Below are 27,987 nucleotides of genomic sequence, written 5' to 3'. Positions count from 1 at the left end.
AAGTGCACCTTCCAATGCATTCTTCGCATTTGAGAGCGAACCGGACGTAAGGCGTTGTTGTCTTCTACTTCCATCGTTTCAGCAAACAGTACAGCATCCTGTCGTCTTTGTAGCTATTATCAAAAATGACGACGGAGAACGGGAATGCTAAATTCCCAGCTCACGATCCTACAAAGTCTTTCTCTTTTCCAAAACAAGAAGAAGATGTATTGGCATATTGGCGTGCAATTGACGCTTTCCGTACTTCTTTAGAACAATCAAAAGGCAAGAAACCTTATTCATTCTATGATGGTCCACCTTTCGCAACAGGATTGCCGCATTATGGACATCTGTTAGCAGGTACAATCAAAGATATCGTCACAAGATACGCTCACTCTACAGGACACTACGTTGACCGTCGTTTCGGTTGGGATTGCCATGGTTTACCAGTAGAACATGAAATTGACAAAAAGTTGGGTATCAAAGGAAAGGAAGATGTGATGAAGATGGGTATCCCTGCTTATAATGCCGAATGTCGTGCAATCGTCATGCGTTATCAGCAAGAATGGAAAGAAACTGTCGAACGAATGGGAAGATGGATTGATTTCGATGGAGGATACAAGACAATGAACACTTCCTTTATGGAATCCGTTTGGTGGGTTTTCGGACAATTGTTTCAAAAAGGCCTCGTATATCGCGGTTTCCGCGTTATGCCATATTCAACAGCATGCACAACACCTTTGAGTAACTTTGAGGCTGGTTCAGATTATCGTGATACAGTGGACCCGGCAATTGTGATCAGTTTCCCATTGGTTGATGATCCCAAAACTTCTCTATTGGCGTGGACTACTACACCTTGGACTACTCCTTCCAACTTGGCAGCGTGTGTCCACCCTGACTTCACCTATATCAAGATTCATGATGAAGAAAAGGATGCCAACTACTGGATCTTGGAAAAGCTCTTGACCACATTATACAAAGATCCAAAGAAGGCCAAATTCAAAAAGATTCAAGAAATCAAGGGTAAGGATATGGTAGGCTGGAAATTCGTTCCCTTGTTCGACTATTTTGTTGAGAAATATGGCGACTCAGCTTTCCGTGTCGTTGCTGATCCTTACGTTACTGCCGACGCAGGTACAGGTATCGTTCAACAAGCACCTGCATTCGGTGACGACGATTACCGTATCGCAATGGCAAACGGTATCACTTCTTTGGAAAACCTACCGCCTTGTCCAGTGGATGAAGCAGGTCGCTTCACTGCAGAAGTGCCTGACTATCAAGGTGTCCATGTTAAAGAAGCAGATAAGCAAATCCAAAAAGACTTGAAGGCAAGAGGCAGATTGATCGTGCAAAGTACGTTACGCCATCAGTACCCATTCTGTTGGAGATCTGGAACACCCCTTATTTACAAGGCTATCCCGGCCTGGTTTGTGCGTGTTGAGCCAATCGTGGAACAATTGTCAAAGAACAACGAAAAGACGCTTTGGGTGCCAGCCTCTGTCGGTGAAGGAAGATTCGGAAACTGGTTGGCAAACGCTCGTGACTGGAACATCAGTAGAAATCGTTACTGGGGTACACCCATCCCACTTTGGGTCAGTGATGATTACGAAGAGATTGTCTACATTGATTCCATCGAAAAGCTCGAGAAACTATCTGGGAGAACAAACTTGACTGATTTGCATCGTGATCACATTGACGATATCACCATTCCCTCTCAGAAAGGCAAAGGGCAATTACGCCGTATTGAAGAAGTGTTTGATTGTTGGTTCGAATCAGGAAGCATGCCTTACGCTCAAGCACATTATCCATTCGAGAACAAGGAGAAATTCATGTCAAGTTTCCCAGCTGACTTTGTGTGTGAAGGTATCGATCAAACAAGAGGATGGTTCTACACCCTTCTCATTTTGGCAACACATCTATTTGATACTGCACCATGGAAGAACTTGATCACAACGGGTCTCGTGCTCGCTGCTGATGGTAAAAAGATGAGTAAATCTTTACGCAATTACCCTGACCCTTCCCTACTGGTCAACAAATATGGTGCAGATGCTGTCAGACTATACTTGGTGAATTCACCAGTCGTGCGCGGAGAAAACCTGCGTTTCCGCGAAGAAGGTGTGAAGGAAGTTTTGTCTACGGCCTTCTTGCCATGGGTCAACAGTTTCCGCTTCTTCTTGGGACAAGTTGCATTATTCAAAAAGGTCTTTGACGTCGATTTCAAGTATGATCCACAAGCACCTAAGAGTGAGAATGTCATGGACCGTTGGATTTTGGCACGTTGTCAAAGTTTGATCAAATTGGTTCAAGAAGAAATGGCTGCTTATCGTTTGTACACGGTTATGCCACGATTGACAAACATGATTGACGAATTAACCAATTGGTACATCCGCTTCAACCGTCGTCGTTTGAAGGGTGAAAACGGACTTGAGGACACAACGGCTGCATTGAACTCTTTGTTTGAGACTTTGTTGACTTTGTGCAGCACTCTGTCCTCCTTTACACCATTTTTGACCGAGAATCTGTACCAAGGCTTGCGACAATTCTTGCCAGAAGAGCTTAATGGTAGGGAGGATCATCGCTCTGTGCACTTCTTGCCATTCCCCGAAGTACGTCAAGAATACCTAGACCCAGTCATTCAACGTCAATTCGCTGCACTGCAAACAGTCATCGAACTGACACGTACAGTTCGTGAGAGAAATAACCTTCCTTTGCGTGTTCCACTCAAGGAATTGGTCGTTTACAATGGAGATCAACAATACCTCGATGACCTCAAAACTCTTTCATCTTACGTCGAAGAAGAATTGAACATTCGCGAATTGACATTGACAAGTGATGAAACAAAATGTGGTGTGCAATTCAAGCTCTTGGCAGATTGGCCTGTCTTGGGACGCAAATTGAAGAAGGATATGCCAAAGGTGAAGAAGGGGTTGGACAGTGTCAGCTCCGAAGAAGCAAAACAATACGACCTCACAAAGAAGATCACCGTTGCTGGAATTGATCTCGTCGAAGGCGATTTGCGCGTCACAAGAGCTGTTGATCTTACAGGAAGACAAGGCAAATGGGATAGTCACACAGACGGATCAGCTGTGATTTTGTTGGATCTTGAAGTGCATCCCGAATTGCAAGATCAAGGAACGGCTCGTGAATTGGTGAACCGTATTCAAAAGCTTCGTAAGAAGGCCAATTTACAGGCCACCGACGAAGTTGATGCTTTCTACTCCTTCGAACAAGGAATGGGTGATGCATTGAAAGCATGCTTTAGCACACAAACCGACTACTTCGTCAAGAGTATGCGAAGAAAGCCGTTGCCTGTCAGCGAAAGACCTGCAGGCAAGCCCATCATCATTGAGGAAGAACAAGAGATCAACGAAAACACCTTCAAGCTTTCGCTTGTTCATGCTGCATGAGTTTCTTTGTCATATGCATCATAGATAAGACATATGTATTTCATTCAGTATTTTTAAAATTCAATATCATCGCATCACATAACCACATTCACAGATACAATATTAGTACACTAAAATTACACTCATCCATAATCGTTGCTGTTACCGCTTCTTGCTGGTACCGAAGCTGGCAAAGCCCATCATTGCCATTGCATCTGAATCTGCATCCGATGCAATTACGCCGTCTTGTAGCATTGCATCGCTCTTGCTTGCCCCTGCCCTTCTTGCCTCTTTCTCTAATTTTCGCTTTTGCTTCCTTTCTTCTTTTTCTCTTTTCTGTTGTTCGGCCAATTCTGCTAATCGTTTCTCGAAATCGTATTCATTCGATCTTGTTTTACGAGACTGAAATTCCTCTTTCCAGTACTCTAACCTTTCGCGTACCTCCTCCAATGTAGAACGTTCAACTTGTGTTGTCTGTCCAAGTTTCCGCAAATGCAACCTTCCATTAACATGATCCAAATAAGCAATGCTATCCTTGAATGTTCGATTACACAAATCACAATAAAATCCTGGTCCTTTCCTTTTTCCGGGTTCATTTTCTACCATCAAGGTTTTTCCTTGATTTTTGGTTATTTGCAAATCATCTTTTCTTGCTTGAAGATCTTGTGTTGGTTTTGCGATTTCTTCTCGTTTTCGTGATCGTTGTATTGGCATTTGACCTTTTCGTTTTCTTTCTTCATTCTCCTGTACTCTCTCTTTTTCTTCTCGATCACGATCGCGTGCCTTTTGCGTGTATTCTTCTACGTCCCACTTTCGTCTACTAGGACCAACGCCTGCCCCACCAGCAGCCGTATTCTTTGTTGTCATTGAGAATGATGAGGAGAAGATGCAAGAATGTTTTGTGTCAATTGTTGTACGCGTACTATATTTTTCTCATGCATATCCTCCACCCTGGGTGTAAGTAACTGAGCTAAAGTTATTATTATTCTCAGCAATGAAACATACTTTCTCGTTGCAACCATCAACCACATCACTCCATGTTGCCATGGGTGTTCAAGGGCTGTGGCATTTGCTACAGCCATGTGCACGTCCGACAAAGTTGGAATCACTAGAAGGAAAACGATTAGCAATCGATAGTTCGATTTGGCTTTATCATTTTCAAATGGCAATGAGAGATAAAGAAGGCAGAACATTATCAAATGCTCATATTTTAGGTTTCTTATGGAGAATTTTGAAATTGATTCATTTTGGCGTTCGACCAATCTTTGTCTTTGATGGTGGTGCACCTGTGCTCAAACGCAAAACTTTGGCCGGCAGAAAAACTAGAAAGACCGGTGCAAGAGATGATCATCGTAAAGTAGCAGAAAGGCTTTTGCATGCTCGTATGCGTGAAGCAGCTTTGGCACATGTCAGCGCTTCCGGTCCCAGTGGAGCACAGGAGGAAGTGGAAGAAGGAGAGCATGGACTTGGATCGAATGTGGTCTACATGGACGACCTAGCCGGATCAACAGGTGCTAGTGCTGCTGTTGAAAACCTAGACTCCGCCATTGGAGCAGATGCTATTGACGATGGTAGCATCAATACATCAAATTCTCGTGGAAAAGAGAAAGAAAGCGAAGAAGCAAGAAAGAAGAAGCGAGATCAGTGGCACAAGGATCCTTATGCTCTACCTGCTCTAGAAAGGGATATGGCAACTGTTACTGCTGAGAATAGTGCCGCTGCACGTAATGCTCGCGGAGGTGGCAAAAGACCCGATATTCGGTTTGCAACAGAAGGAGAGCTGCGATCCTTACTATCCTCCATCCAGCCAACGGATATGGATCTAGATTCGGACTTCTTTCGTTCCTTGCCGACAGAATTGCAATATGAATTGGTTGGTGATTTGCGAGCTGCTTCTCGTGGTACTTCTTATAAACGTCTTCAAGCAATGTTGGCCTCTTCACCTACTCCGATCGATTTCTCAAGAGCTCAGATTGCTGGTCTTAAAACACGTAACGAGCTCACTCAAAAGGTGTTGGAAGTGACTGACGAAATTGGTGATGCACACATCAAGGTTCCCATCCGAGTAGCAGGTGCCAGAAATCGAGAATATGTCTTGATCAAGAACAAAGGAGATCAAGCCGGATTCATCTTGGGTGTGAGGGATGTTGGTACCACGCAAGAGAAAGCAATCAGCGTTGATGGTGATTCTGCCTCAGCAACAACGGCAGAAGATGACTACGAGAGACGAAATACCGATGAGGAGATTGATCTGGAAGACGTATCGGTCGATGAAGATGTGGCCTCTCAGCCTAAGGCGATCAACGATATACCGCAAGAGATACTTCAAGCCAACCCGAATGATCCAATGGCCCGAAAGAATGTAGCAAGGGAGTTGCTGCAACGCAGAGCTCGTGAATTGGCAAAGGAAAAAGCTAAAGAGAAAGGTATCGTTGATGATCGGGAGTTGATGGAAGAAGAGCTTTCCAAGATGCAGGCAGGAAGCTCTTCTCGCAAGACCGCTGGCAAACGAAACGGTAATGGACTTTTCCGACAAGATGAATTTGATCTCGAAAGAATTGGAGCAGAAAGTTCTGATAACGATTCGGATTTGGAAGAAGATTCTGTGTCTACTGGCGAGGTAGAAGAAGATCAGCTTGACCTTGATGAGGCCCAAGATCTATCGAAAGCACTTCATGAATCCGCTCAAGACGCTCAAAATTCAGAAGGAGAGGAAGAAGAACTGGAATTGGACGACGTTGATACCCATGGCTTTGCTGCAAACGATTATAGCTCATTCTACAAAGACGTACTGAAAGATGCATCCAAACAGAGTGGTACTACCGAAGATTTGAGGATGTCACGATCTCCTGCAAAGGGCAAGAACCTATTGAGTTCAATTTCAGCTCAACCTCAATCACCACCGGAAGAGGAATCGTCTGCTGGACGGGCTACCAAAACTAGAGGAGGCTTGGGATTTCGTATGTACGATAAGGAAGGATATCCGGAGAGACTGAATCCTAAGCTTTTGACCAAGATGAGATGGGATGAAGATGAAAGTCATACTGATGAGGAAGAAAAGGTGGAATCGCAGCCAAGTCACAAATCTCCCAAAGCCGCCCAAATAGCGATCTCAATATCCGATGATTCAGAGCATGGCGACCTCAATGATCTTGAGGCTATCTCACCAAGCTTTGGGCCAAAGGATGACATCGTTACCCAGAAGAAAATGAGCGAAAAGCAAGATGAAGAAGGCAATACATTGAAGGTAGTGGAATTTGTAGACAGGCCTACTGATGCTGTCACCGAGGAGAAGAAGGGCGATCAGAGCTACGGGAATGATGAGACATCTCAGCGAGAAGAATTGCCCATACCACCTCAAACGGAGCAAGATGCAGATATATCGCCGAAGCGATCTCTATCTCCATCTGTAGAGCAGGTGCAAGAGCAATTCTCACCGCAGAAGGTCCCTTCCACGATCGAAAGCATCCCAACACCAAAGGATGAAAACGCTCCAGATGTGATAAGCATACCTACAGATTCCCCTTCCCAGGCGTCTCAGGCCGAATCATCCAAAATTGATTCGCCTTTCCTCTCTGAAGAAGATCTTCCATCTAAGGAAGCATCCCCGTCCCACTCACCTGAGAGAGGCCTACGACATCAACAGGCTGCTCAAGATGATCATGACCCTATTGATATCGATGATGTCTCACTAGGTAATGCAAATACCACTAGCAATACACAAGATGATGTGGAGTTTGACAATCTCGTGTCAATGGCAGAAGAGGAAGGTGATGTGCCTGACGTGATTGCCAAAGATGTTATGCAGCCAGATACATATCTCTCGGACGGACAAGCTTCACCTCAACCACAATACTCACCAGATTGGTCATCGCGATCAACTTCTCCTGAAGCAGAAGATGAGGTCGTGCTTGGTCCAGATGGTTTCCCACTTCCGACAGCGGCAGAGCTTGAAGCTATGGAAGCGCAGGACGAAGCAGATCTAGAACATATGGAAGGCGATCAAGATGAATTTATCAGCTTCTTGAGTCGTGCAAAAGGAAGAGGATTTCATGAAGTTCGTCAAGAAGTGCAAGATGAAGTGAACAAACTTCGAAGCGAACATGCTGCTACACGTCGTAATGAAGGTGATGTTACGATTCAAATGGCAAAAGAGATTCAACTGATGTTGAGGCTCTTTGGCTTGCCTTATATCACGGCGCCAATGGAAGCAGAAGCCCAATGTGCTGAGCTCGTTTCGATTGGTCTAGCAGACGGTATCATCACCGATGATTCGGATGTGTTTCTCTTTGGAGGCACTTTTATCTACAAGAACATGTTCAACAATAAAAAGTTTGTCGAATGTTACAAATTATCGGACCTTCAGCACGATTTAGGTATGGATCGAACCAAGCTAGTACAATTGGCTTATTTGCTAGGAAGTGATTATACCGATGGACTAGAAGGTGTTGGTCCTGTTTTGGCAATGGAAATACTGTCAAACTTTATTGGAGATGACGGTTTGGTTCAATTCAGGGACTGGTGGTTAAAAGTTCAAATGGGACAAGACACTCCGAGAGATACGTGCAACACAACTTTAAAACGAATCAAGAGAACGTTGCGTAATAAAGTGCATTTGAACGATAATTGGCCTGATGAGAATGTTTTGAATGCATATTACGAACCTGTTGTCGATAGTTCAGAAGAAGCTTTTCAATGGGGTCTTCCGGATTTGGATAGCTTGAGAAGCTTTTTCAACGAATACCTTCGTTGGGATCGTGAAAAGACTGATCATTATTTGATCCCTGCGATCGAAGAACAAAATCGAAGAAGTCGTAGAACGCAAGGCACTTTGGACGGAGGCAATTTCTTCGATCTCGGGAATGGGTCCAGTGGTATTTACGCTGGAAGACAAAGACCTGCCTATGGTAGCTCTAGATTGCAACAAGTGATTACCAATTTCCGTGAAAGCAAAAAAGCGTCTGACAAGAGAAATTCACGAAGAGGAGGTCAAGATGATCCTGTAGCTCTTTCCGATGATGATAACAACGATCATGAAGATGACGATGGAGAAAACAGAGCGCTGGACGGCGTTTCTGAGGGTATGGTCGGTAAAGAGATGGGAAAGAGGTCAAGACCGATTGTTAGGAAAGATGCAGTGCAAGCTGAAGCCAACATTGAAGAAGAAGAGCCGCAAGAATCAGCTCCGAGAAAAGCCACCCGCGGTAAAGGATCTCGTGGTGGACGTGGAGGCAAAGCTGGCAGTACGGAAGCGGGAAGCAGAAAGCGTAAAGCTCCACAAACAAACAAAAAGAATAGCAGGAAAGGAGGAGATATTGAACAAGTCGAAGATGAAGAATGGAGACCGAGAATAGCAGTCAAAAGGAAGAGAAAGTCAGGACTTTCGGAAGGTGTTCCTGGAAAGACGACTTTATCTCAAGCTCGTAACATGAGCTTGGACGAGATTTCTTCCCTCCCACCAAGCCGGGCCAAGCCAGATATGCGTCCAAGAATGTCAGCTTCTTCATCTAGAGAAGAACTTTTCCGAAGAAGCGCTCGACAATCTAGTGAAAGCAGCAGCTTGTCTGACGTGTGATTACAAAAATGTACTATAGTAGACTTAATCCCCTTCCCCTGCCCTGCATTTGCACATGGAAACGCATCTTATACACTGTAGCCTTACAAATCGCACAATTACCAATCGCATGCACAATTATCGTTTTGAAGATATTATATTGAAGCCGAGCCCATTCACTGATAGGCTATGGTGTATCGCACTTTTACTCATCATCTTCACCGCTTTCCTCTTCCTCTTGTTTGTCAAATGCTCCTTCTGCAAGGGCTGCTTGTTGTGCTCCGCCCAATTCGTTTGCTAGTCCATCACGAGGATAAGTTCTTGGAACGGCTGGACGATCGGGTAAGCTAATGTAGACCAAACCGCCAAAGCTGGCAAACAAACTTGCGGCCAACAAGAGTTGACGAACAGCTGAAGCAGGTTTAACACCTTCGTGCAAATCAGGAGCCCAAACACCCAAAACATCGTCTTGTTCATGAAGCTGATAAGAGAGGGGTTAAATGGTTAGTGAGGAGTTTTGTATGAAGATTGGTTCTCTTCACTCACAGTCTCGCCAAAGTTTCGCTTCTCCTGTCTGTCCCAATATCTTGGATCATCACGACGACTCTGTGTGCTTCTTGGCTCGAATTGAGGATAGTCACCCAATTGAGGATCTTTGTCTACCACTTCGGCACGCATTATGCTGGAAGAATGTAATGAGCGTGTGATGGTCATCTTGTTGGATGAAGTTGTTGCCGCACGCAAAGGCGTGGACCTTAGAGCGATACGTGCTAATCCTGCGACCATTATTGTGCGATTGGCCTCTTTTAGGTAACGATCGTGATAAGGATAGCATTGGCGATGATCATATGCGATTCTTCGTCTATTACGCCCGCTCTATCGATCTAACAAGCCAGCGCGTAATGAATGAACGAATACACTCTACAGAAGCCGCTAACCGGGAATGAATACAAAATTGCAAAAACAATACAATAATGTATATTTAATCTCGTGCAATACGCGTGGTCGATTCTTCTTGTTTTGTGCATTTGTGGAAAATGAAGTAGGCCTTGTGGGTGGGTACATACGCCAATGAATGCTTCCTTCTTGAGCCAAAGAGAAAGGTAGATTTTGAAAAGCACTTGCACAGAGCAAATTGGCGCGCGCACGGTGTATACACGCAGGCATGTATCAATCAAGCCCAACACACACAGGCTAAGCCTTACGTCGCTTCATGTGCAATGAGGCACGACTCGGACAGACATTTGGTCATCTTTACACCTCTTTACCATCTATCTTACGCCATCGCCATAAGGACAAAAGAAACCACATCTGGCACAACTGCAATCATACGGTAACCAAGTCGATTTAGACATACCTCGCGCCTGGTTGACACATATAGAAGACCTTTTTACGCCGGCATCACGAAATACAAGAGCATTCTCCATATACTTCTGTATCAACACAGTTCCAAAAGAGGAGACGAATAAACACACTCATCCTACACACCAACAACAATGGTCGACGTTTCAGAACAAGATCAATGGATCGCCCATTTGAGCGATTGCAAACAATTGTCAGAGAATGACGTGAAAAGATTGTGCGATAAGGCAAGGGAGATCTTATTGGATGAATCAAACGTACAACCTGTCCGATGCCCTGTCACCGTTTGTGGTGATATCCATGGACAGTTCCATGATCTTTCCGAATTATTCAGAATCGGAGGAAATTCACCCGATACGAATTACCTCTTTATGGGTGATTACGTCGATAGAGGTTATTATTCCGTTGAAACTGTTACTTTGTTGGTTGCACTCAAAGTACGATATCGCGATCGAGTCACCATCCTTCGTGGTAATCACGAATCTCGTCAAATCACTCAAGTATACGGATTCTACGATGAATGCTTGCGCAAATACGGAAACGCAAACGTTTGGAAATATTTCACAGATTTGTTCGATTACCTTCCTTTGACCGCATTGATTGATGATCAAATCTTTTGCTTGCATGGAGGTCTTTCGCCTTCCATCGATACCCTTGATCATATTCGCTCTATCGATCGTATTCAAGAAGTGCCACACGAAGGACCAATGTGTGACCTGTTATGGTCCGATCCCGATGATCGATGTGGATGGGGAATCAGTCCACGTGGAGCAGGTTATACGTTTGGACAGGATATCAGTGAAGCATTCAATCACAACAATGGTCTAACACTCGTCGCTCGGGCGCATCAATTGGTCATGGACGGTTTCAATTGGTCACAAGAACGGAATGTAGTAACAATTTTCAGTGCGCCAAATTATTGTTACAGATGTGGAAATCAAGCTGCTATTATGGAAATTGACGAAAACCTAAAATACACCTTTTTGCAATTCGATCCTGCACCTCGTGCGGGCGAACCATTGGTATCAAGAAGGGTACCAGACTATTTCTTGTGATCGAAAAAGCAAACATAGCATTAAAATCTGACGAGCACTTAGAGTTTACCCAAAGTGAAATATAAAAAATTGTATCTTTTTTACCACATCATTTCATCTGATAACGCATTGCTTTAGAGAGAGAATGAGTCTGTTAATTTTCCTCGAATAGATCGTTTCCGATGAAACGGTAGATGCAACCCGAGGCTTCTTTTGAGCTGCAGGAATGTGCAAAGAAGAAAGAAGATCAGATGGTGATTAGAATGTGCCTAGAAATACAGAGGATGCGGATGAGTCGAAAGCAGTAGAGAACAGTCCGCTTTGCCTTTCATCTTTTGGTGATGAGGTGGTTGCCTACATAGCAGCTGCCGAAGAGCGCTTCTCGTGGACTGTGCAAAGGGAGGAAGAAAGAGGAAGATTTGTGTGAGTAACGAGAGCATTGTTGAATCAACCATCCACTTCGCTGTGTACTCACTGTTGTAATGCAACAACTTTTCGATCAAATCAACATGCGTCAGCACCATTCGTCTACAGCAATATCTCTGTAATCCCAATTTTGTCAAAGCCGGTCCTTCTTCTTCTCCTTGTACGAGCAGAGAAATGTATGCGTCCCATTTATCTCCAATCACTTTTCCGCATGAGAAACAACGAACTGGAATGATCTGTTGGTGTGGGGCGGAAGGGTAGAGAGAAGCACAAGGCAAAACGGTGGATGACGAATTGATAATTTGTATCAGGCAAGGATCAGATGGAGCAAAGAAAGATTGAAGAAGTGAGAGGGAAGAAAGAACGTCAGTACAAATCCTACTTCTCTAAGCGGCTGGGATAGAAACGCACCATAATGATTGATTGATCCTGTTCGTATGACGATGATACGACGAGTTGATCGAAAGGGTATGATTGTGTGCAAGAACGAATGATTTATCCTGCGATGACTTTTACGCGGTAAGCAACTTTTTCCAAGAAATTTAACCGGGAAATTCAAGCTTCAAAAAGGCACGCGCCCAGTGCCTACACGCATGTACGCACGAGTAGGGCTAATCATCATCAAGACTTAGAGAGGTAGCAATTGCACAAGATGCCCGATAAACACATGATAAAGGATCAACTTTCGGTGTGATGATAAAGATGACCTAGAGTAATATGATCCATCACCGATTATGCAAACTTAGCTTCCGCATCAAATCAGATCAATAATGCCAATTCTTGAAATCGTTCATTTATTCTAGTCGGGCATCAATACATCTACTATGTGAAACCGCCTTCCCAACTTCATCCTCTAATTGTAGTTCTCTGCAGGATAATATGCATGAGGATCATGTGGAACTGCGCCTGGAGCCTTTTTGAGAAGATGTTGAGGTCCAACGAATGGTGGTCTGGGCGGCAAGTTTGTAGCGGAATAATGGGTTACTCCGCTGCTAGGAGAATGAACTTGTGCTAAAACTTGTGTGAATGCAGAAGGTGCCATTAGATCAGTCGGTCTTGTCAAAGAGGTTGAGGTGGATTCTTCACCAGGTGCGGCAAGTCTGTGATAAAGCAAGCAAGAATGGAATCGATTAGTACGTGGAATACAACTTGGATCACATTGTTATATACTCACGTTTTGGTACCATCTTCATTTGGTGCTGCAAGCAATAATTGTGTCAAATGAGATTGTGTGATCATTTCTGTTCTGGGATATTTCCTTCTGAAATCACGATTGTAGTATAGATTACCAGCGACATCTGTTAAAAAGAATCAAACAAGAGAAAACGTCAGGATAAATGCTCTGCATAAAATACACAGCGCTTCAATGCTCACCTGATGATCTTGATGGCGGAATAGCTGCACGTTCAGTTCTAGATCCTGGTGTTGGATAACGATTTTTTGTTGGATCGGGTAAACCGGAAGAGATTTCTGGATTGACCACCATATATTCTCTGAATTTGCGCCAGAAAGGCGTCTTTCCTTCTACGTATGTGTATTTGTGAGAAGAAGCATATTGTTTTCCCTCCTCCAATAGGGTACGAGTAGCCCTGAATGACATCTTTGTTGATTGTGATGGTAAGATGGAGGAGAAGGATGCACGTCCATGATTGTGTGTATGTGTGTGCCCTTTCTAACGCTAGCCAATGATCACTTCAGGCCAGCGCCATGCGCGTAGGTTTGCAACACTGCAACTCTCATTGGTCCTTTTCTAGCACGTGACTTTTTATGATTTGAGCATTTACAGATGTGCTTCATCATCATCATCTTGTTCGCAAAGACTATTTGTAAAGCTTCTAACCAAACTCAACGGAACTGATAAGGTCTGGACGGTATTGTATAATGGTGCTGTGTTGAAAGGCTAATTTGTAGCCCAGTACTTAGCTAATGATTAGTAGACAGCTGATATTCTCCGACGATCAATGAGGTTACGTTTTCGGCTGAAGAACACATCACTTGGCAGACAGAGAATAATGTGCTTTCTTTGTGGAAGGTTACAACCCCATCTTATTTCAGCGAATCAACTCCGCTTAATTCTCACGCCCATTCCCTTTTCCCCTCTTTCGTGCTTTTTTCTGACGGAACTTTCTTTCTTTGATTCTAGCCGTTGGCTGAATTAACTGAATTGCAGAATGTGTCAAGAATGCAATCATCGTCATCATATTTCGAAAAGCAGTGTTGTTTTTTTTACGCCAAGAAGTAGAAAGAGCCATTTGGCGCACTCAGACTGATCGGCCTTTAGTCTTTAGTCTTTTTCGGCGAGCGGGGTAAAACAAATGAATATAATTTGAGCCCTGCATTTTTGATTAAAGAGGATCGATTGTTGTGGTCAAGAAATAGTCTTACGCCCAGCCAATATATGTATGTGTTGTATCCATGTTTTCTCTAGAAAGAATTGTGGGAGGGTCAGAAAAAGGAAGACAGAATAGCCGGTAAAGAAGGATGACTGTATGATTGAATGAATAAATGCTCTCTCTCTCTTCAGACAGGCTAGCTTACCTCGGCGCGTAGTGAAATGCATATATGCATGAATCATTCATTCGCCCTGCAGGTTCTGTCATAACCGGTCAATTATTCAGAAAAACACAAACGTATGAAAGCTACTTCTTGCACAACCATATCATCTTTAAAGAACCTTTTTGTTGCACAACAAACATCACCTTTGGTGTAACGATTAATCAAATGCTGCTTTAATCTTACTCCAACGCAATCGCAACGGATTCGTCATGAGCGCTGCTGTTCAACCTTCTGCGTCACAAGCATCCTCATCTGGTTCAACCTCTAAACCAGCACCAACAACAACAACTGCTCCTGCAAGGTCAAGTATTAAGATTGAATCCAAACCGATTCAATGGGCTACTTCAACTGGTGCAACGGTCTTGCAACATTTGGCAGCTCAACGTGAACAAGGAAAATTGAAGAACAATAACGGAACAACGTTGAACAGAGATGATTTGATAAACTCCAAACCAACAAGCACATCCACTCCTGCCACAAAAGCTCGGCCAAAAGGAAATAATGGAGCAAGTACAAGTGCAAAGAATGGCAACAGGAGCACAAATACGGCAGCAGCATCGCGATTATCGCCTTCATCTTCTTCATCCTCTTCCGCATCAACCTCGGCTGCAAAGACCAAGGCGTTGCAGCCTGCTAACGGAAAGTCTGACCCAGAATTAAAAGATAAACCTGCAAGAAGACGAAAAGCAAATCGGGCATGTTCTCATTGTCAAAAAGCACATTTAACTTGCGACGATTCGCGACCTTGTGAACGTTGTGTGAAAAAGGGCCTAGCAGACACTTGTACGGATGGTGCGAGAAAGAAGGCCAAATATTTACTCGATGATGATGAATTGCTAGAGCTAAAAAAGGAAAAACAACGAAAAGCAGTAAACAAGAATGCCGATGAATCATTTGACCAATCACAAGATGATGATGGAGATGTAAGCATTCAACAAGATCAACCTGCACCTGTTCCGTTACCGTTTGATGCACCTCCGATGTCCAATCCGAATTGGGGAACGCCAAACAATCTAAACATGGCTGCCTTTGCACCACCTAATGGCATTCCGAACGAGATCGGACCTTTTATCGGACCTTTAGGTGATGGCAATATCGATCAACAACGTCATGCAGATATCTACAATAATGGCTTAAACGACTACTCTCCCGCTTCCGGACAGAGTGGAAGTATTCAAAATGTGTTTGGCAGCGAAAATGCTTCGTTGGAGTATTCTATCTTATCGAGCATGCTCAACGGCATTGATCCGACTTGGCTAAGTGGTAGCCCAGAAAATCAAGCAGGACCTTCTAATGAAACGCCGGATAATGGTGGTATGGGAGATGTATATCAAAACACTTCTGCTTTTTCTCATATGGGTATCGATAGTATGCCATGGCAATACTCCAGTCAACAAACAACAAGTAACAGTAACATTCCTTCTTGGCGTGATCCCTCTCGTACGCCTGGCAATTCACATCCTTACCCTGATTCTGCCTCTCAAGCGGTTGAACCACTTCATCATCTTGATGCGACGAGTGCAATGGGTGGTGGAGCAACACCGGCAGCTGACGCTGTGGCAGCATATGATGCCTTGGAAGTTCCTTCTCCGAAAGATGGCACGCAATCTCACAATCAGATGGACGCTGTCGGTCGTGCAGTTTTGGACGCAAAGCAACATGGACATGCATTGGCAAATGCATCAGAGCAAGACGTTCAAGCAAGCAAAGCCGCAGCTGCTGCTGCCGCTGCCGGCTTGGATCATAAACCAGATGCAGTTTGGAAAGAACGTGTGAAGCATATTTATGGTGACAAAACAAGGCCTTTCCCGTACACGGAAGGTTATCACTTTTTGATCAAATATGCTACAGCCAATTTGGAGAAAGCTGAAGTTTTGCGAATCGTGCGTTCTTTGGCAATCTTTCGACCTTCTCTTATCGCTCTGCAAATGCCGTTAACGGAAGATGATGAAGTGTTTGTCGAGAGAAGTATCCAACGTACCATTTTGGAATTCGAGAAGTTAATCTCTTTTTCCGGTACACCAACAGTGGTATGGCGTAGAACGTGTGAAATTGTTGTTGTGGGCAACGAGTTCAGCATGTTATCTCAATGGTCGAAAGAATACTTGATGGGACGTTATATTTACGAATTCTTCGATAAGCCCAGTATATTGGAATATTGGGAAAAGTTTGCTTTGCATGCATTTGAGAATACAGCCCAATCAATCATGATGCCCGTCACATTGAAAACATCAACAGGACAAACAACAAAGTGTGCAGCATGCTTTTCCATCAAACGTGATATTTTTGATCTTCCTTCTTTGATTGTGGGAAACTTTTTACCCATTCTCAGTTGATTGGGAGGATGGCAAGACTGTCTCAAGAACCCGGTGTATTTTCTGTCTATTCCTCTGCTTTCGGTTTCATGCATTTTGTCTTTTATCGACTCTTTTTTCTTTTGTATTTGTTCCCTTGACGATTCTCTAATTACCTACTTACATGCAACAACATGCATAGATAAAAAATTGCTCCTTGCCATCCATGCTTTCTTTGTCTTTCTTACATACATAAACAAAAGTGTTTTATAGGATTGTGTCAATAGGATGTGTGTAGTATCTATCACCAAAAGCATGCTGTTTCTCTCCACATTAGAAGCAAGGGTACAGCCTTCCCGGGGTAAGAGCCAGCGAGACGCCCTGCATTTCCGACTAATTGTTCAGGCACAGCAAACACAACAACCTTAATTATTCTTCCATTGCTTCTCTTTTCTTTACTACCTCAAAACCTAGACAAAGATGCCACCTTCACGTTTCAGTCAGGTATCTCGTTATAGAAATGCAACATTAACGACAGCAAAACCATTGGAAAGATTTACAGAATTAGGAATTGGAAGTGTACCGGATAGTGGAATTGGAAGAGTGATCGGTGTAACGGCTGCTTCGGGACATATATTTGCTCGAACCAGTACTTCTCCGAATTCATTGTTAGTCCTACCGTCAAATGCACCCAAAAAGTACGCAAAACAACCACCTCTACTTCATGGCATTTGTCAAGGTGTTTTGGGAGATTTCGATCTAGCAAAATGGCAAGAGGATCAAGGCAGGACACTACTTGCAGCTGGTTCTTTATCTGGTGCAATCAGTGTTAGAAATGTCAACTTGCCTGAATTGGAGGGAAGTGCAGATCAGAGTACTGTGGCATTGCCAGCACAATCGTCTGGAGAAACCAGCTTATCATCACAGGCTGGCACAAGCGGAAGCGTCACATCCTTGCAATTTCACCCAAACGTACAATCACTGTTGGCATCTAGCTCCCTGCAAAGCAACATTGTACAGCTGTGGGACGTAAAGGCAGGTACGAATGTTGCACATTGGGACGCAGGAACACCGCAATACGATATCAAATGGTCTGTTGATGGTAGCTTACTTGCCGGTTCGGGCAAAGATGCAACTGTTCACCTATGGGATGCTCGTCAAGGCGGATCCAATACAGCAGCTGAGATCGTTTCTGCTCATGCTTCAAAAGTGAAACCAATCAAATGCACTTTTATCAACGAACAGACTCCACATCTACTCTTGACAACCGGTTTCAGTCAAATGCGTCAAAGAGAAGTTGCGATTTGGGATCATCGGAATAGCAAAGAACCACTAAAGCGAAACACATTAGACGTTTCCTCTTCCGGTTTCGAACCGATTTGCGAGTACGATAGAGGGATCGTATATCTAGTAGCAAAAGGAGATTCAAGTGTTCGTTGGATCGATGTCGGATCACAAGATCAAGGAGCTTCGTTCGCCGAAGGTGTTTTCCCGATTGACTTTTCTGCGTCTTCTGCTGCAATTGCACCTTCTGCCTCTAATGATGTCACTGTAGGAGAGATTGCAAAATTGTACATTGCTACTGGATCAACTTCAGGTGGTGCAAGTGCTTCTGATGCAATCGTACCTTCAAGTGTGCGAGTTCCAAGACGAAACTTTATCGACTTTCATGCCGACCTTTACCCTGATACAGTACTCAGATCGGATAAGGCAGGCGCTTTGGGTATAGACGAATGGAAAGCAGGAAAAGAAGCTGTGCTAGAGAAAGTTTCAATGGATCCAAGTCTACGAACGCAAAGGCAGGTATCTGCTCCGACCAAGGTTGTGAGAGAAGAGGAAGCCCCAAAAAGTGTCGAGACCACGTCAGCTTCGATCAGTCAAGCTAATGACAGTAGTGAAAAGGCTTCAAGCTCGGTATCTCCAGCACCTATTCAAGTTCAAACTGAAAAGTCAACCGAAACAAAGTCACCTGTCCCGATGACTAGCAATGCAAAGCAGAAATCAGATGCAGCCCTCCCTGCCCCTTCTAGGAACACCTCTGCGATACATCCGAGTAAAGCTTTATCTCAGGGTGCAGCCACAAAAGCTGTCCTTCCCGCTGAAAAGACACACTGGTCTCGCAGACCGATGGCCGGTAGTACACCTTTGATTTCAGCTTATCAGAATTTGTCTTCGTTGGACATTTCAAGAAGTCCTGATGCACGCATGATTGCCATTTCACGTCGCTTCTTTGCTTTACCTATCTCTGGTCCTGGTGGTCGATTAGGCGTGCATCCGATCGAGAGTACAGGTCGACTACCGCTTCACTTTCCAAGCTTGAATCACGGAACCCCATTAATTGATTTCTGCTTTGATCCTTTCAATGATGATCAGATCATTTCTATCGCTGCAGATGCAACTGTACGCCTTTGGGGTATCCCTGAACCAGTTGAAGGTGAAAATGGTATTGAATTTGCATCAGAACAACTCGGTAACGTGAAGCCGATCAGTGAAGTTCAATTACCTGGAAGCGGAAAGGTTTCGGAATTGGTACCTCATCCATTCATACAAGGTCTAGTTGCAGCTCTCCCAGCCGACGGGGAAGGTAAACTACATTTGATCGATCTGACAACATCTATAATCGTAAGCATAGACATACCCGGTCAAGGACTCTTTAGTGGAAGTTGGAGCCCTGATGGAAGCGTCTTGGCCGTATCTGCAAAGGACAAGAAAGCCTACATTCTGGATTTGAGAGCGGGTGCAAAAGCTGAAGTGCTTGCTTCAATTGCTGCGCACGACAGTCCACGCTCGTTCCGTTGTGTTTGGGTAGATGGTGAATACCTTCTCACAATTGGTCATACGATTGGATCTTTGCGACAAATCAAGCTGTTCAGACTTGGTGGATTTGAGGGTGTTGAAGAGATTGCAAAGCATAATCTAGATGCTTCTCCTTCGGTTTTATTCCCTTCCTATGATCCTGATACAAATATCCTATACTTGTGGAGCAAAGGGGAACGCATCGTTTCCGCTTATGAAGTTCAACCGGATGCAGAAGCAGCGGCTGCCAATACGGGAACAGGAACGAGTACAGCAAGAGCGATGGCCCAACAACAATCCAAAGAAATTTTTACGCAACTTCCGTCATTTCAACATGCGAATCCACAATTGGGCGTCACATTTTTACCCAAAGATATGTTGGACGTACGGAATGTAGAAGTGGCAAGTGCTTTCCGTGTTTGCAAATCTGACCTTCAACGTGTCTCCTGGAACGTTCCTAGAAGTCGACCTGAATTCTTCCAAGATGATGTATACCCACCAACAGTGTTGATTCGACAGCCACTTTTGGACATTGAATCTTGGCTATCAGGTCAAGATGTAGCCCAACCAGTGCCTCGTACATCTTTGCAGCCGGAAAATATGACTGCATTATCTCAAGCACCACCACCTCAAGTCAAACAATCAAGCCTTTCAAAAGGACCAACAATTCGACAATTAACGGAAAAAGAGAAAGAAGATGCGATGTTCAAAGATATTTTTGATAAAGCAAAAGGTAATGATGGAGAAAAAGATCCAAATCATAACGAAAATCAAGCAGCACGTGCTCCACAAAATGACGATTGGGATGATGATGATTAATTGTGATGCAAAGGGAAGAGGGTTTAATTTGATTGTGTACATATGAAGATGATGAAAAAATGCGTGTATGATTGAGAGTATGTACATTTGGATGATCTGGAAGAGAAATGTATGGATGAACGTGTATATCCTACAATGCTATATGAAGAAACGGGAAACACATGACGATTTGAAGACCTGAATAGAGGAGAAAGGTTTACTCAGCTACCGCAAATTGAATTCTTGAAAAATATCATAAGGACCACTTCGATTGATAGGTTTTATGAAAAGTTGAATTTTGTCCATTTTGACAATTAGAGGTCCGGTATATTGACCTGCGATACGATTGACGGATTGTGATGAATTCAATAGTAAAGGTTCAACGAGTACGTTGATCTCGTCTGCCTTTATTGGTCCGGGTGCTTGACCCAAGGTTAAGTGAGGTTTGAAAGCGTTATCAGTAATCATCGATTTAGCACCGCCTCCATTTAATGAGGAAGGGATAGGATCAGAAGTCGATAGCGATTGCTGTTGTGGCGGCGGTAAGGGTTTCTGTTGTTGAGATTGTCGTCTTTTGATGTTGGATATCGATCCTCTTGAAAATTCATGTGCTTCCGGTAAAACGTTTGCTAATGCATTTTGCAAGTTGACCAATTCCAACGTACCTAATGCGTCTTCTTGATTCGGTCGAAGATGATAGGTATCATATCGTCTTAGACTAAATTTAGAAAGTTCCCCAAAATGAATCAATTGTGATGAATAGCTTGCACATACTGCCTCGATCCTTTTGCTCAAGATTGCCAATGTCTTGAATGGGTCTGTGATTTGTCGAATTGCATCATCTGCGTTTTTCTCACCAATTTCCTCTTGCGAACCTTCTTCTGCGACACCGAAAGGCACAAGGAAAGGAGGTATTAGGGTAACGTGAGGTTCCCATCTACTATGTGCATTATCATACTTTCTTCGTATTTGTTGAATATGCTCCATCAATGCATTACCTCGAACATCATCATCTTCTGGCTTTACCAACCATGCAACAACACAAACGAAAGATTGTGTAGAATTTGACCTTTTTCGATTCGTTCGTCCTCTTGATACTGTATTCCATTCACCAGTCTCTGTATTTGAGATTGCAACATTTTCTGCATCTGTTCCTTGTTGACAATTCAATGTTGCTAGATTGGCACGAGTTAAATCGGAATGTTCCCTGCTATGACCATTTGTCGTTTGATCCCAATTCGAATTTGTGTTTAATGTTGGTGAAGTTGAAGGACTGTTGAACGAATAAGAAGAAGAAGGAGAAGTTGCTCTTGCTTCTTCTAATTCTTCGATTGACATCTTTGTTGTAGGGAATATCTTTTGTCGTATGTATGTTCTCCTTGCTAAGATAGCTACCCCTACTTTCCTTATATTCCTAGCCGCCACCCTATATGCCACCACCTGAGAAAAGATTAAGATAAGGCTAATCTCAAGATTATCACTTCCCTAATAGGTTCTTACAATAGCGTCTTTAGGCAGAATCTTGTGTGATAGTCATAAAGAAAGAAAGGTATAAAGTTAAAGGGCTTTCTATGACAAATATTCTTGTAAGATTATCTCATATATACAAAAATAAAACATGCAGGATATGTGCTAAGGATGTTCCGAAAAGCCATGTATGTATTATCAATATACATACGCACGCATGCATGAATGGGAGGGGGAAGTACCCCGCATTATGAAGATTTGCCCGTTGGGTTGAACTTCTTCCTAAACGCACGTTTGTGCTGGTTTGTGTGAGAAAAAGTCTAGAAAGTAGGCGATTGTAAGACAAGCCCGAGGGATTATTCACACGCTCGCTCCTTAACGGTCTGGCCTTGAATGTGTGTCCATGGACTTTTACTCACTCTCTGATCTTATGCATCTTCTGATCGATCCAAATCAGTGATCTTTTTATCAATCTTTGTTTGAAGAAATATCATTCGTTGGCTTTTAAAACACTTTCCCAACCCTCTCTTTAAAAACATCCACGCATTCTTTCCTGCACAAAGGGTCTAGCTTAGATCATATTTCCAATGCTGCTGTTGCATTTATTTTAACACGCCACCATTCAATTCAAGCTAGAAAAACTGGGCTAGGAGGATTAAAAGGAAGCGGATTTGTTAATGCTTTAGTCTTGTGAAAAAGGATTGCGGGGAAGGTGTCATTAAAGAAAGCTTTGAATATTGCTGAATGATGTGAAAGTCAGTCAATGTTGGGAGTATTATTCATATGATGATCATCACGTGTGAGGATGTTTTTCCAATGCACAATCTATTAAGTCCACAACAACATCTCCGAAACAACTCGTCATTATCCCCACATTATCATTGAGAGAGCACATTGGGCCTGTGCCATTATCCGACTCTTAGCTCGAGCTTTGACCTTTTTCATTGCTGAGCATGATGATGCTAAGTCAAACTTATCATGCTCAAAGTTGACTGAGCGCGATTTGACTGCACGCACACCCCTGCAGTGTATGTAACACGCGATAAGGTTCAAATAAATGCGAAGTTTAACATGAAGATCCTTCTCCTTTCACTCCAAAGAAGAGCCATCATATAAAATGACTGGGCCAACATCACAGGACAACGAAGCCGGACCATCAGAACCATCTTCATCTACCCCTGCACCACGCAAGCAAGTACAAGTAGTTGGTGCACCTCCACCATTCTATGGCACAAAGACAAACGGAAAGTCAAAAGAAGAAGGAGAAGAATCGGATGAAGAAGAGGTAGAGGAAGACAATGCAAGCGAAGCAGGCGAACATCAAGATGATGATGATGGAGAGATTGATGATGCAGATCTATTGTCAGCATTCGAAGAAGATACAGATGTGATCGATTTAACACACTTACGGTTGACTTCCAAATCTTTACGGAAGATGCCTTTGGAAAAATTTGTCAAATTGCAACGACTACATCTACGTCAAAATGAAATCAGCAAATTCACCGAAAAGGATATTGGCTCACTGCATGAACTGCAAGAGCTTGACATGTACGATAACAGTTTGGAGAAAACGTATGGAGAAGTTTTGAAAGGATGTCCAAACCTCGAAACGTTGGATCTATCGTTCAATGCTATCCGACACATCTCACACCTAAGCCATCTTTCAAAGTTGCATACCCTTTATCTCGTGCAAAATAAGATCGCCAAAGTTAGACCAGACGATTTGGCAGCTCCGTTGGGATTAACACTGAAAAGTCTGGAATTGGGTAGTAACCGATTACGATCGTTGGAGAATATCGGTCATCTCACACAGCTGGAAGAGCTTTGGGTGGGTAAAAATAAGATCACCAAGCTGGAAGGTCTGGATGAATTGGCAAATCTACGCATCTTATCGATACAGTCTAATCGCATCACGAAGTTAGAGAACCTGGATAAATTACACAATCTGGAAGAATTGTACCTATCGCATAACGGTTTGGAACGTATTGAAGGGTTAGAAAACAACGTAAAGCTAACCACGCTTGATATTGGAGCGAACAAGGTCAAAGAGATCGAAAATGTGGGCCATTTGAAAAACCTTGAAGAATTTTGGGCAAACGATAATCAAATCGCAACGATCAATCAATTAGAGAAACAATTAGGACCGAGCTTATGTCCTGCTCTCAATACTGTTTATCTGGAAGGCAATCCGGCACAAAGAACTGAAGGAGCTCATTATCGCTTCAAAGTTAAATTAGCTTTGCCTCAAATCAAGCAAATTGACGCAACTTTTGTACGATAGAATGAATTTATGATTGATTTAATAAAGTCAACAGAGTGTATGTGCTTAGATACGATCAGACTTATGGCCATTGCGTGTATCTACGTCGTATAGAGCAAAGCATTTGTCCTCTTCCGCCCTTACGATTGGCTCTGTAATGATATGGAACGAATGTCAAATCAACCAAAGCCAGAGATGAACGTGTTCAAATCCATGCATTACGATGCGGAATTGATCAATATCACTAATAATAATGGCAGTACCGTTAACGGTTGGACTACGGCTTAAATGCAATCTCTATCAGTTTCCAGCGATCAAGTCACATTCACCATTGATATCTCCTTGGGTCGTTCGATTGACTGCTTAAGTGATGATACCTGCTTTTCATATGATATTAATAATATTGAAATGTAGCACGATTTACCCTAATTGAGCCTAAACTGTAGAGAAAAAGTGCAGGCTCACTCAAGGGGTGCCAAACATTCTAGGCTGTGTAAGATAACACTGAATGCATTCGAGGGACAGGCATGACCGTAGAGAAATGAACGAATAGCCGTCTCCTCGCACAGCCGGTGTGAAGAGAAGAAGAATGATTAATGGCGTGGCCTGTTTCTTTATCTGATCAGATCAAAAAGCCTTTCCTTCTTACACGTGCTTTTCGAGGGGCAGGGCGGCTATTCTATTCTAGTTGTGCGTGTGTGTGCCTAAGCAGATCTCCACCTTTTTCCCCCTTGCACAGACACAATCTGTATACACAAATGTCCAAGCATTTTATGCATGACGATAATTCCTCCTTTTTTCCTACTTTTTACGGCCGGGCGTTATTTGATGATTATCAATTGGGCGTCTTAACTCGGGCTGAAGAAAATCAAATCCTTTGAAAAAAGCAATCATTTTGCTCATCGTTGCCATCACACCTTTTGGGCGTCAAAACAAAGAAATAACGATAATCTATTGACGAATCAATCATACGTACGACAACAAAACAAAAAAGATGAACATCTCCTTTACGACCTTTTAGCATGCACTATTGATCTCTAGCATTCCGTGTCAAATCAGTGCTGAGTTTCACACACAAAAGACTCACAACAGTTGCCTGCGAAGCAATCATTAACTATGGCAACCGCAAATGATGACGTCGAGGCAGGACTTCAGTCTTTCATGAGAGGGTCACTCGCTCCTTCGGATATAAGCAGATCACCTGGACAATCATCAGAAGCATTAACAGCTCAGCAAGCCGCATCATGGCGAAAGAGAAGGAGGTCGTACATCTTGATCTATGCAGCAATATTTTGCATAGCCTATGTGACATCTTTGGATGCAAATACCGCCTTTCTCTATCTCAATTTCGCATGTAGCGAATTCGGTTCTTTGGCTTCATTCAGTACGATTGCAATCGTTCAACAATTATGCTTTGCTATCGCAAAGCCACCGATTGCAAAACTTTCAGACGTTTTCGGAAGAGCGGAAGCGTATGCATTCAGTTTGATCTTGTATGTTTGCGGTTATCTCTTTGTCGCAAAGGCTCCTTCTTTAAATCATTTGATTGGAGGAATCGGATTACAGTCAACAGGTACAACAGGTCTACAAGTTTTACAATCCATCATCATTGCCGATTCTACAACTGCTAAATGGCGCGGATTGATTATCGGAATCGTCAATCTTCCCTATTTGATCAATTTTGCAGTCGCAGGTCCTTTGGCAAACGCTGTTTTGGCGAACAAAGATTGGAGGTTTGGGTTCCTGTTATGGACAGTTGTGGTACCTTTGGCCGCATCTCCTCTGCTCATAACTTTGTTTGTAGGACAACGTAGAGCAAAATTGGCAGGTTTGATGACACGCAATCCGATCAAGAGTCGGTGGTGCTTACCTGCATTGCACGAATTGAGCAACGAAGTTGATGCAATCGGCTTGATCTTATTCAGTGTAGGATTTGCTTTGTTGCTTGTTCCAATGTCTGAATTCGGTAAAGGAGCCGCGATCACTGTTTCCCCACAACAGATGCTGCTGGGAAGCGCTTTGGTGATTGCCTTATTCCTGATTTGGGAAGGATTTGCAAAGAATCCGATTCTGCCGTATCGATTCTTGACCAATTTGTCAGTCGTTTGCATCTGCATCGTCGGCGTTTTGGACTTCTGCAGTTTCTATCTCAGTTGGACCTTTTTAAGCTCATTCATTCAAGTTTTGAAGGGTTGGGATCAGACAAGAACAGGTTATTTTGCGTCAACACAGAACGTCACATCCACTTTGACCGGTATTCTGGTCGGCTGGGCAATGGCCGCGACAAGGAGGTACAAGACGCTCCTCGTTGTAGGTATCATTGTACGTTTGGTAGGAGTTGCAATGATGGTACGATATCGATCTGTAGGATCACCTACTGCACTTTTGGTCATGTGTCAATTATTGCAAGGAATAGGTGGTGGATCGGTTGCGATCACAATGCAAGTTGCCGTTCAATGCGTCGTTCGACATTCCGATGTTGCCATCGTGACTGCTATTGAACTCTTGATGACCGAATGTGGAGCTGCAATCGGATCAGCTTTGGCTGGTTTGGTCTATTCAAGTGATTTACCCAATGCATTGGCCAGTAGGTTGCCCAACATGAATAAAGATGAAATCTATTTGATCGCTGGTAGCTTGCCAGCAGCGCTATCTTATCCGATGGGCACTGCTACTCGAGATGCAATCATTGAAGCATGGGTACAAATCATGCACAAGCTTTGCATAATGGCCGCTCTGATCCTCGTACCAGCAATATTCTTCGGTTTGGCGATTCCGGATGGCGAGCTGCCCGATGTCTTGCATCATCACCATCATCATCACAACCGTAGCATGAGTGGCTCGCATTCACAAGGAACTGAGCATCGTTCTCAACGTTCAGCAAGTGGAAGTATGCAAACCAATACTGCTCATCATCGTCGTGGATTGGGACGAGCAACAAAGAGTATGGGATCTTTACGTTCTGGCAATAATGTTCGACGTGCGCCTTCACGTTCGCGTATCTCTTCTTCAACACTTTTATCTGATCAAGAAGAAGCAAACGAAAGTCCAACAGAATCCACAAATCCAACAAGAACTCAAGAACAATTAGGTTCGACCATGATTAGAGGTCGTAGTAGCGGAGAGATTGGTCGTTCTTTGCGTTTTGTTACCGATCCACGATTGAAGTTGGATCGAGATCGAAGATTGAAAGAATCGGATCCATTGTTGGCCGATACCGATCAAGACTGAGAGAGAATGGGGGAAGGGGAAAATACAGACAATCTTTGTCATCATACCACATGTATATTACACATATTCGCACAAGCAATCAGAAATGTTTCATTAGTCTATCAACTCTACAGGCATTGTTCCTCGAAGAGCATTACAGAGGAATAATTTAGCTTTACCAGATCGAACAAGCTGCTTTGCCTCCTCAACGGAAATGATTGATTCTTTCAGTAAGCCTTTGTCGAGCAGCTCTTGACGCATAAGGCCGGCTAAAAGTGGGAGCCGTTTATGTTCCTCTGGAGTATGAAGAGTAGGTGTGATAGCCTGAGCACTTCCTTCTCCAGGATTTAAGACAATAATGATACTCGCGATCGAGCTTTCTGTCAAGATCTTGTGATCATTCGATAGCTGTCCTTGTAATAGAACATCAAAGCAAGGTGATTTTTCTTCGTCATCTCCCTTCATACCAAGAGTTGCATTGACACGATTGCGAGCATTGTCGTACATGGCTCTGTATCCCGTCTTGAAACATAAAGTCAACCACTCATACTCTTTCAAGTGATCGATGGGAATTGCGGTCGGGTCTATGCGAACTTGCTTTACTTCGTCCGTCTCGGTTGCCTTTGAAAGAGGTGAGGAAGTGATCAAAATTTCACCTGTATTGGTAATAGCAACACGCATTCGTCTTGAAGATGTATCTCGATCTGCACCCCTCATTCTCAGGTGATCCTGTATACTGTCTTTGACCTTGCTTTCATCAAACTTGCAAAGCTTCCAATTATCCGCGTTGTTTTCCTGCATCTTTTCCGTTGCTTCCTTTAGGCGATCCATATGACGATTCCATAGCGGGAAATTATTGCGACCA

General features: G+C 43.5%; 12 protein-coding genes across 12 annotated transcripts; 7 read left to right on the top strand and 5 right to left on the bottom strand.

Annotated features, from left to right (window-relative positions):
• Window positions 1-71: 71 nt before the first annotated feature.
• On the top strand, window positions 72-3,481 carry FA14DRAFT_160608 (putative ILS1-isoleucyl-tRNA synthetase). Its single transcript, XM_025498751.1, has one exon. It carries the CDS (start codon window positions 126-128, stop codon window positions 3,384-3,386), a length of 3,261 nt encoding a protein of 1,086 aa, XP_025355781.1. The 5' UTR covers window positions 72-125; the 3' UTR covers window positions 3,387-3,481.
• FA14DRAFT_145338 (uncharacterized protein) lies at window positions 3,432-4,170 on the bottom strand. The gene has a single exon (XM_025497273.1). The coding sequence runs from the start codon at window positions 4,077-4,079 to the stop codon at window positions 3,528-3,530; it is 552 nt and encodes a 183-aa protein (XP_025355780.1). The 5' UTR covers window positions 4,080-4,170; the 3' UTR covers window positions 3,432-3,527.
• Window positions 4,171-7,660: 3,490 nt separating this feature from the next.
• On the top strand, window positions 7,661-8,330 carry FA14DRAFT_160607 (uncharacterized protein; the record flags this gene model as incomplete). Its single annotated transcript, XM_025498750.1, has 1 exon — window positions 7,661-8,330. A coding segment is annotated over exon 1 (650 nt), but the record flags the coding sequence as incomplete, so codon positions are not given.
• A 680-nt stretch (window positions 8,331-9,010) lies between these two features.
• Window positions 9,011-9,885, bottom strand: FA14DRAFT_189440 (uncharacterized protein). The gene is made up of 2 exons (XM_025501726.1): window positions 9,466-9,885; window positions 9,011-9,400 (listed from the first exon to the last, which is right to left on the bottom strand). The coding sequence occupies exons 1-2, from the start codon at window positions 9,703-9,705 to the stop codon at window positions 9,125-9,127; spliced, it is 516 nt and encodes a 171-aa protein (XP_025355778.1). The 5' UTR covers window positions 9,706-9,885; the 3' UTR covers window positions 9,011-9,124.
• Window positions 9,886-9,939: 54 nt separating this feature from the next.
• On the top strand, window positions 9,940-11,460 carry FA14DRAFT_160604 (protein phosphatase 2A). The gene has a single exon (XM_025498749.1). It carries the CDS (start codon window positions 10,416-10,418, stop codon window positions 11,334-11,336), a length of 921 nt encoding a protein of 306 aa, XP_025355777.1. The 5' UTR covers window positions 9,940-10,415; the 3' UTR covers window positions 11,337-11,460.
• Window positions 11,461-12,374, bottom strand: FA14DRAFT_42637 (uncharacterized protein). The gene is made up of 2 exons (XM_025502325.1): window positions 12,153-12,374; window positions 11,461-11,977 (listed from the first exon to the last, which is right to left on the bottom strand). The coding sequence occupies exons 1-2, from the start codon at window positions 12,153-12,155 to the stop codon at window positions 11,585-11,587; spliced, it is 396 nt and encodes a 131-aa protein (XP_025355776.1). The 5' UTR covers window positions 12,156-12,374; the 3' UTR covers window positions 11,461-11,584.
• Window positions 12,375-12,594: 220 nt separating this feature from the next.
• On the bottom strand, window positions 12,595-13,341 carry FA14DRAFT_178843 (21 kDa subunit of NADH dehydrogenase; the record flags this gene model as incomplete). The annotated part of the gene is made up of 3 exons (XM_025500877.1): window positions 12,595-12,841; window positions 12,916-13,039; window positions 13,116-13,341. 3 exons carry the CDS (start codon window positions 13,339-13,341, stop codon window positions 12,595-12,597), a joined length of 597 nt encoding a protein of 198 aa, XP_025355775.1.
• Window positions 13,342-14,971: 1,630 nt separating this feature from the next.
• Window positions 14,972-16,627, top strand: FA14DRAFT_114751 (uncharacterized protein; the record flags this gene model as incomplete). The annotated part of the gene is made up of 3 exons (XM_025496072.1): window positions 14,972-15,166; window positions 15,509-15,608; window positions 16,065-16,627. Coding segments are annotated over 3 exons (858 nt in total), but the record flags the coding sequence as incomplete, so codon positions are not given.
• A 407-nt stretch (window positions 16,628-17,034) lies between these two features.
• Window positions 17,035-20,402, top strand: FA14DRAFT_172107 (DUF1900-domain-containing protein). The gene has a single exon (XM_025500378.1). The coding sequence runs from the start codon at window positions 17,072-17,074 to the stop codon at window positions 20,204-20,206; it is 3,135 nt and encodes a 1,044-aa protein (XP_025355773.1). The 5' UTR covers window positions 17,035-17,071; the 3' UTR covers window positions 20,207-20,402.
• An 8-nt stretch (window positions 20,403-20,410) lies between these two features.
• On the bottom strand, window positions 20,411-21,562 carry FA14DRAFT_172106 (uncharacterized protein; the record flags this gene model as incomplete). Its single annotated transcript, XM_025500377.1, has 1 exon — window positions 20,411-21,562. Exon 1 carries the CDS (start codon window positions 21,521-21,523, stop codon window positions 20,411-20,413), a length of 1,113 nt encoding a protein of 370 aa, XP_025355772.1. The 5' UTR covers window positions 21,524-21,562.
• Window positions 21,563-22,997: 1,435 nt separating this feature from the next.
• FA14DRAFT_111658 (L domain-like protein) lies at window positions 22,998-23,933 on the top strand (the record flags this gene model as incomplete). The annotated part of the gene is made up of 1 exon (XM_025495952.1): window positions 22,998-23,933. A coding segment is annotated over one exon (936 nt), but the record flags the coding sequence as incomplete, so codon positions are not given.
• Window positions 23,934-24,667: 734 nt separating this feature from the next.
• FA14DRAFT_160600 (MFS general substrate transporter) lies at window positions 24,668-27,248 on the top strand. The gene has a single exon (XM_025498748.1). The coding sequence runs from the start codon at window positions 25,029-25,031 to the stop codon at window positions 27,141-27,143; it is 2,115 nt and encodes a 704-aa protein (XP_025355770.1). The 5' UTR covers window positions 24,668-25,028; the 3' UTR covers window positions 27,144-27,248.
• The last annotated feature ends 739 nt before the right edge of the window (window positions 27,249-27,987 follow it).

The sequence above is a fragment of the Meira miltonrushii genome, assembly GCF_003144205.1.
Source record: "Meira miltonrushii strain MCA 3882 unplaced genomic scaffold FA14scaffold_2, whole genome shotgun sequence".
Taxonomy (NCBI): Eukaryota; Fungi; Basidiomycota; class Exobasidiomycetes; order Exobasidiales; family Brachybasidiaceae; genus Meira; species Meira miltonrushii.
The sequence above is the reverse complement of the archived record's forward strand: the minus strand, read 5'-3'. Positions and strand labels throughout refer to the sequence as shown.

Bases quoted from the DNA above. Each gene is read 5' to 3' on its own strand.
- FA14DRAFT_160604 (XM_025498749.1), top strand. From the start codon at position 10,416: ATGGTCGACGTTTCAGAACAAGATCAATGGATCGCCCATTTGAGCGAT.
- FA14DRAFT_160608 (XM_025498751.1), top strand. From the start codon at position 126: ATGACGACGGAGAACGGGAATGCTAAATTCCCAGCTCACGATCCTACA.
- FA14DRAFT_160600 (XM_025498748.1), top strand. From the start codon at position 25,029: ATGGCAACCGCAAATGATGACGTCGAGGCAGGACTTCAGTCTTTCATG.
- FA14DRAFT_189440 (XM_025501726.1), bottom strand. From the start codon at position 9,705: ATGGTCGCAGGATTAGCACGTATCGCTCTAAGGTCCACGCCTTTGCGT. The intron at 9,401-9,465 runs GTGAGTGAAGAG...CTCTCTTATCAG, and splicing joins AGCGAAACTTTGGCGAGACT to CTTCATGAACAAGACGATGT.
- FA14DRAFT_145338 (XM_025497273.1), bottom strand. From the start codon at position 4,079: ATGCCAATACAACGATCACGAAAACGAGAAGAAATCGCAAAACCAACA.
- FA14DRAFT_172107 (XM_025500378.1), top strand. From the start codon at position 17,072: ATGCCACCTTCACGTTTCAGTCAGGTATCTCGTTATAGAAATGCAACA.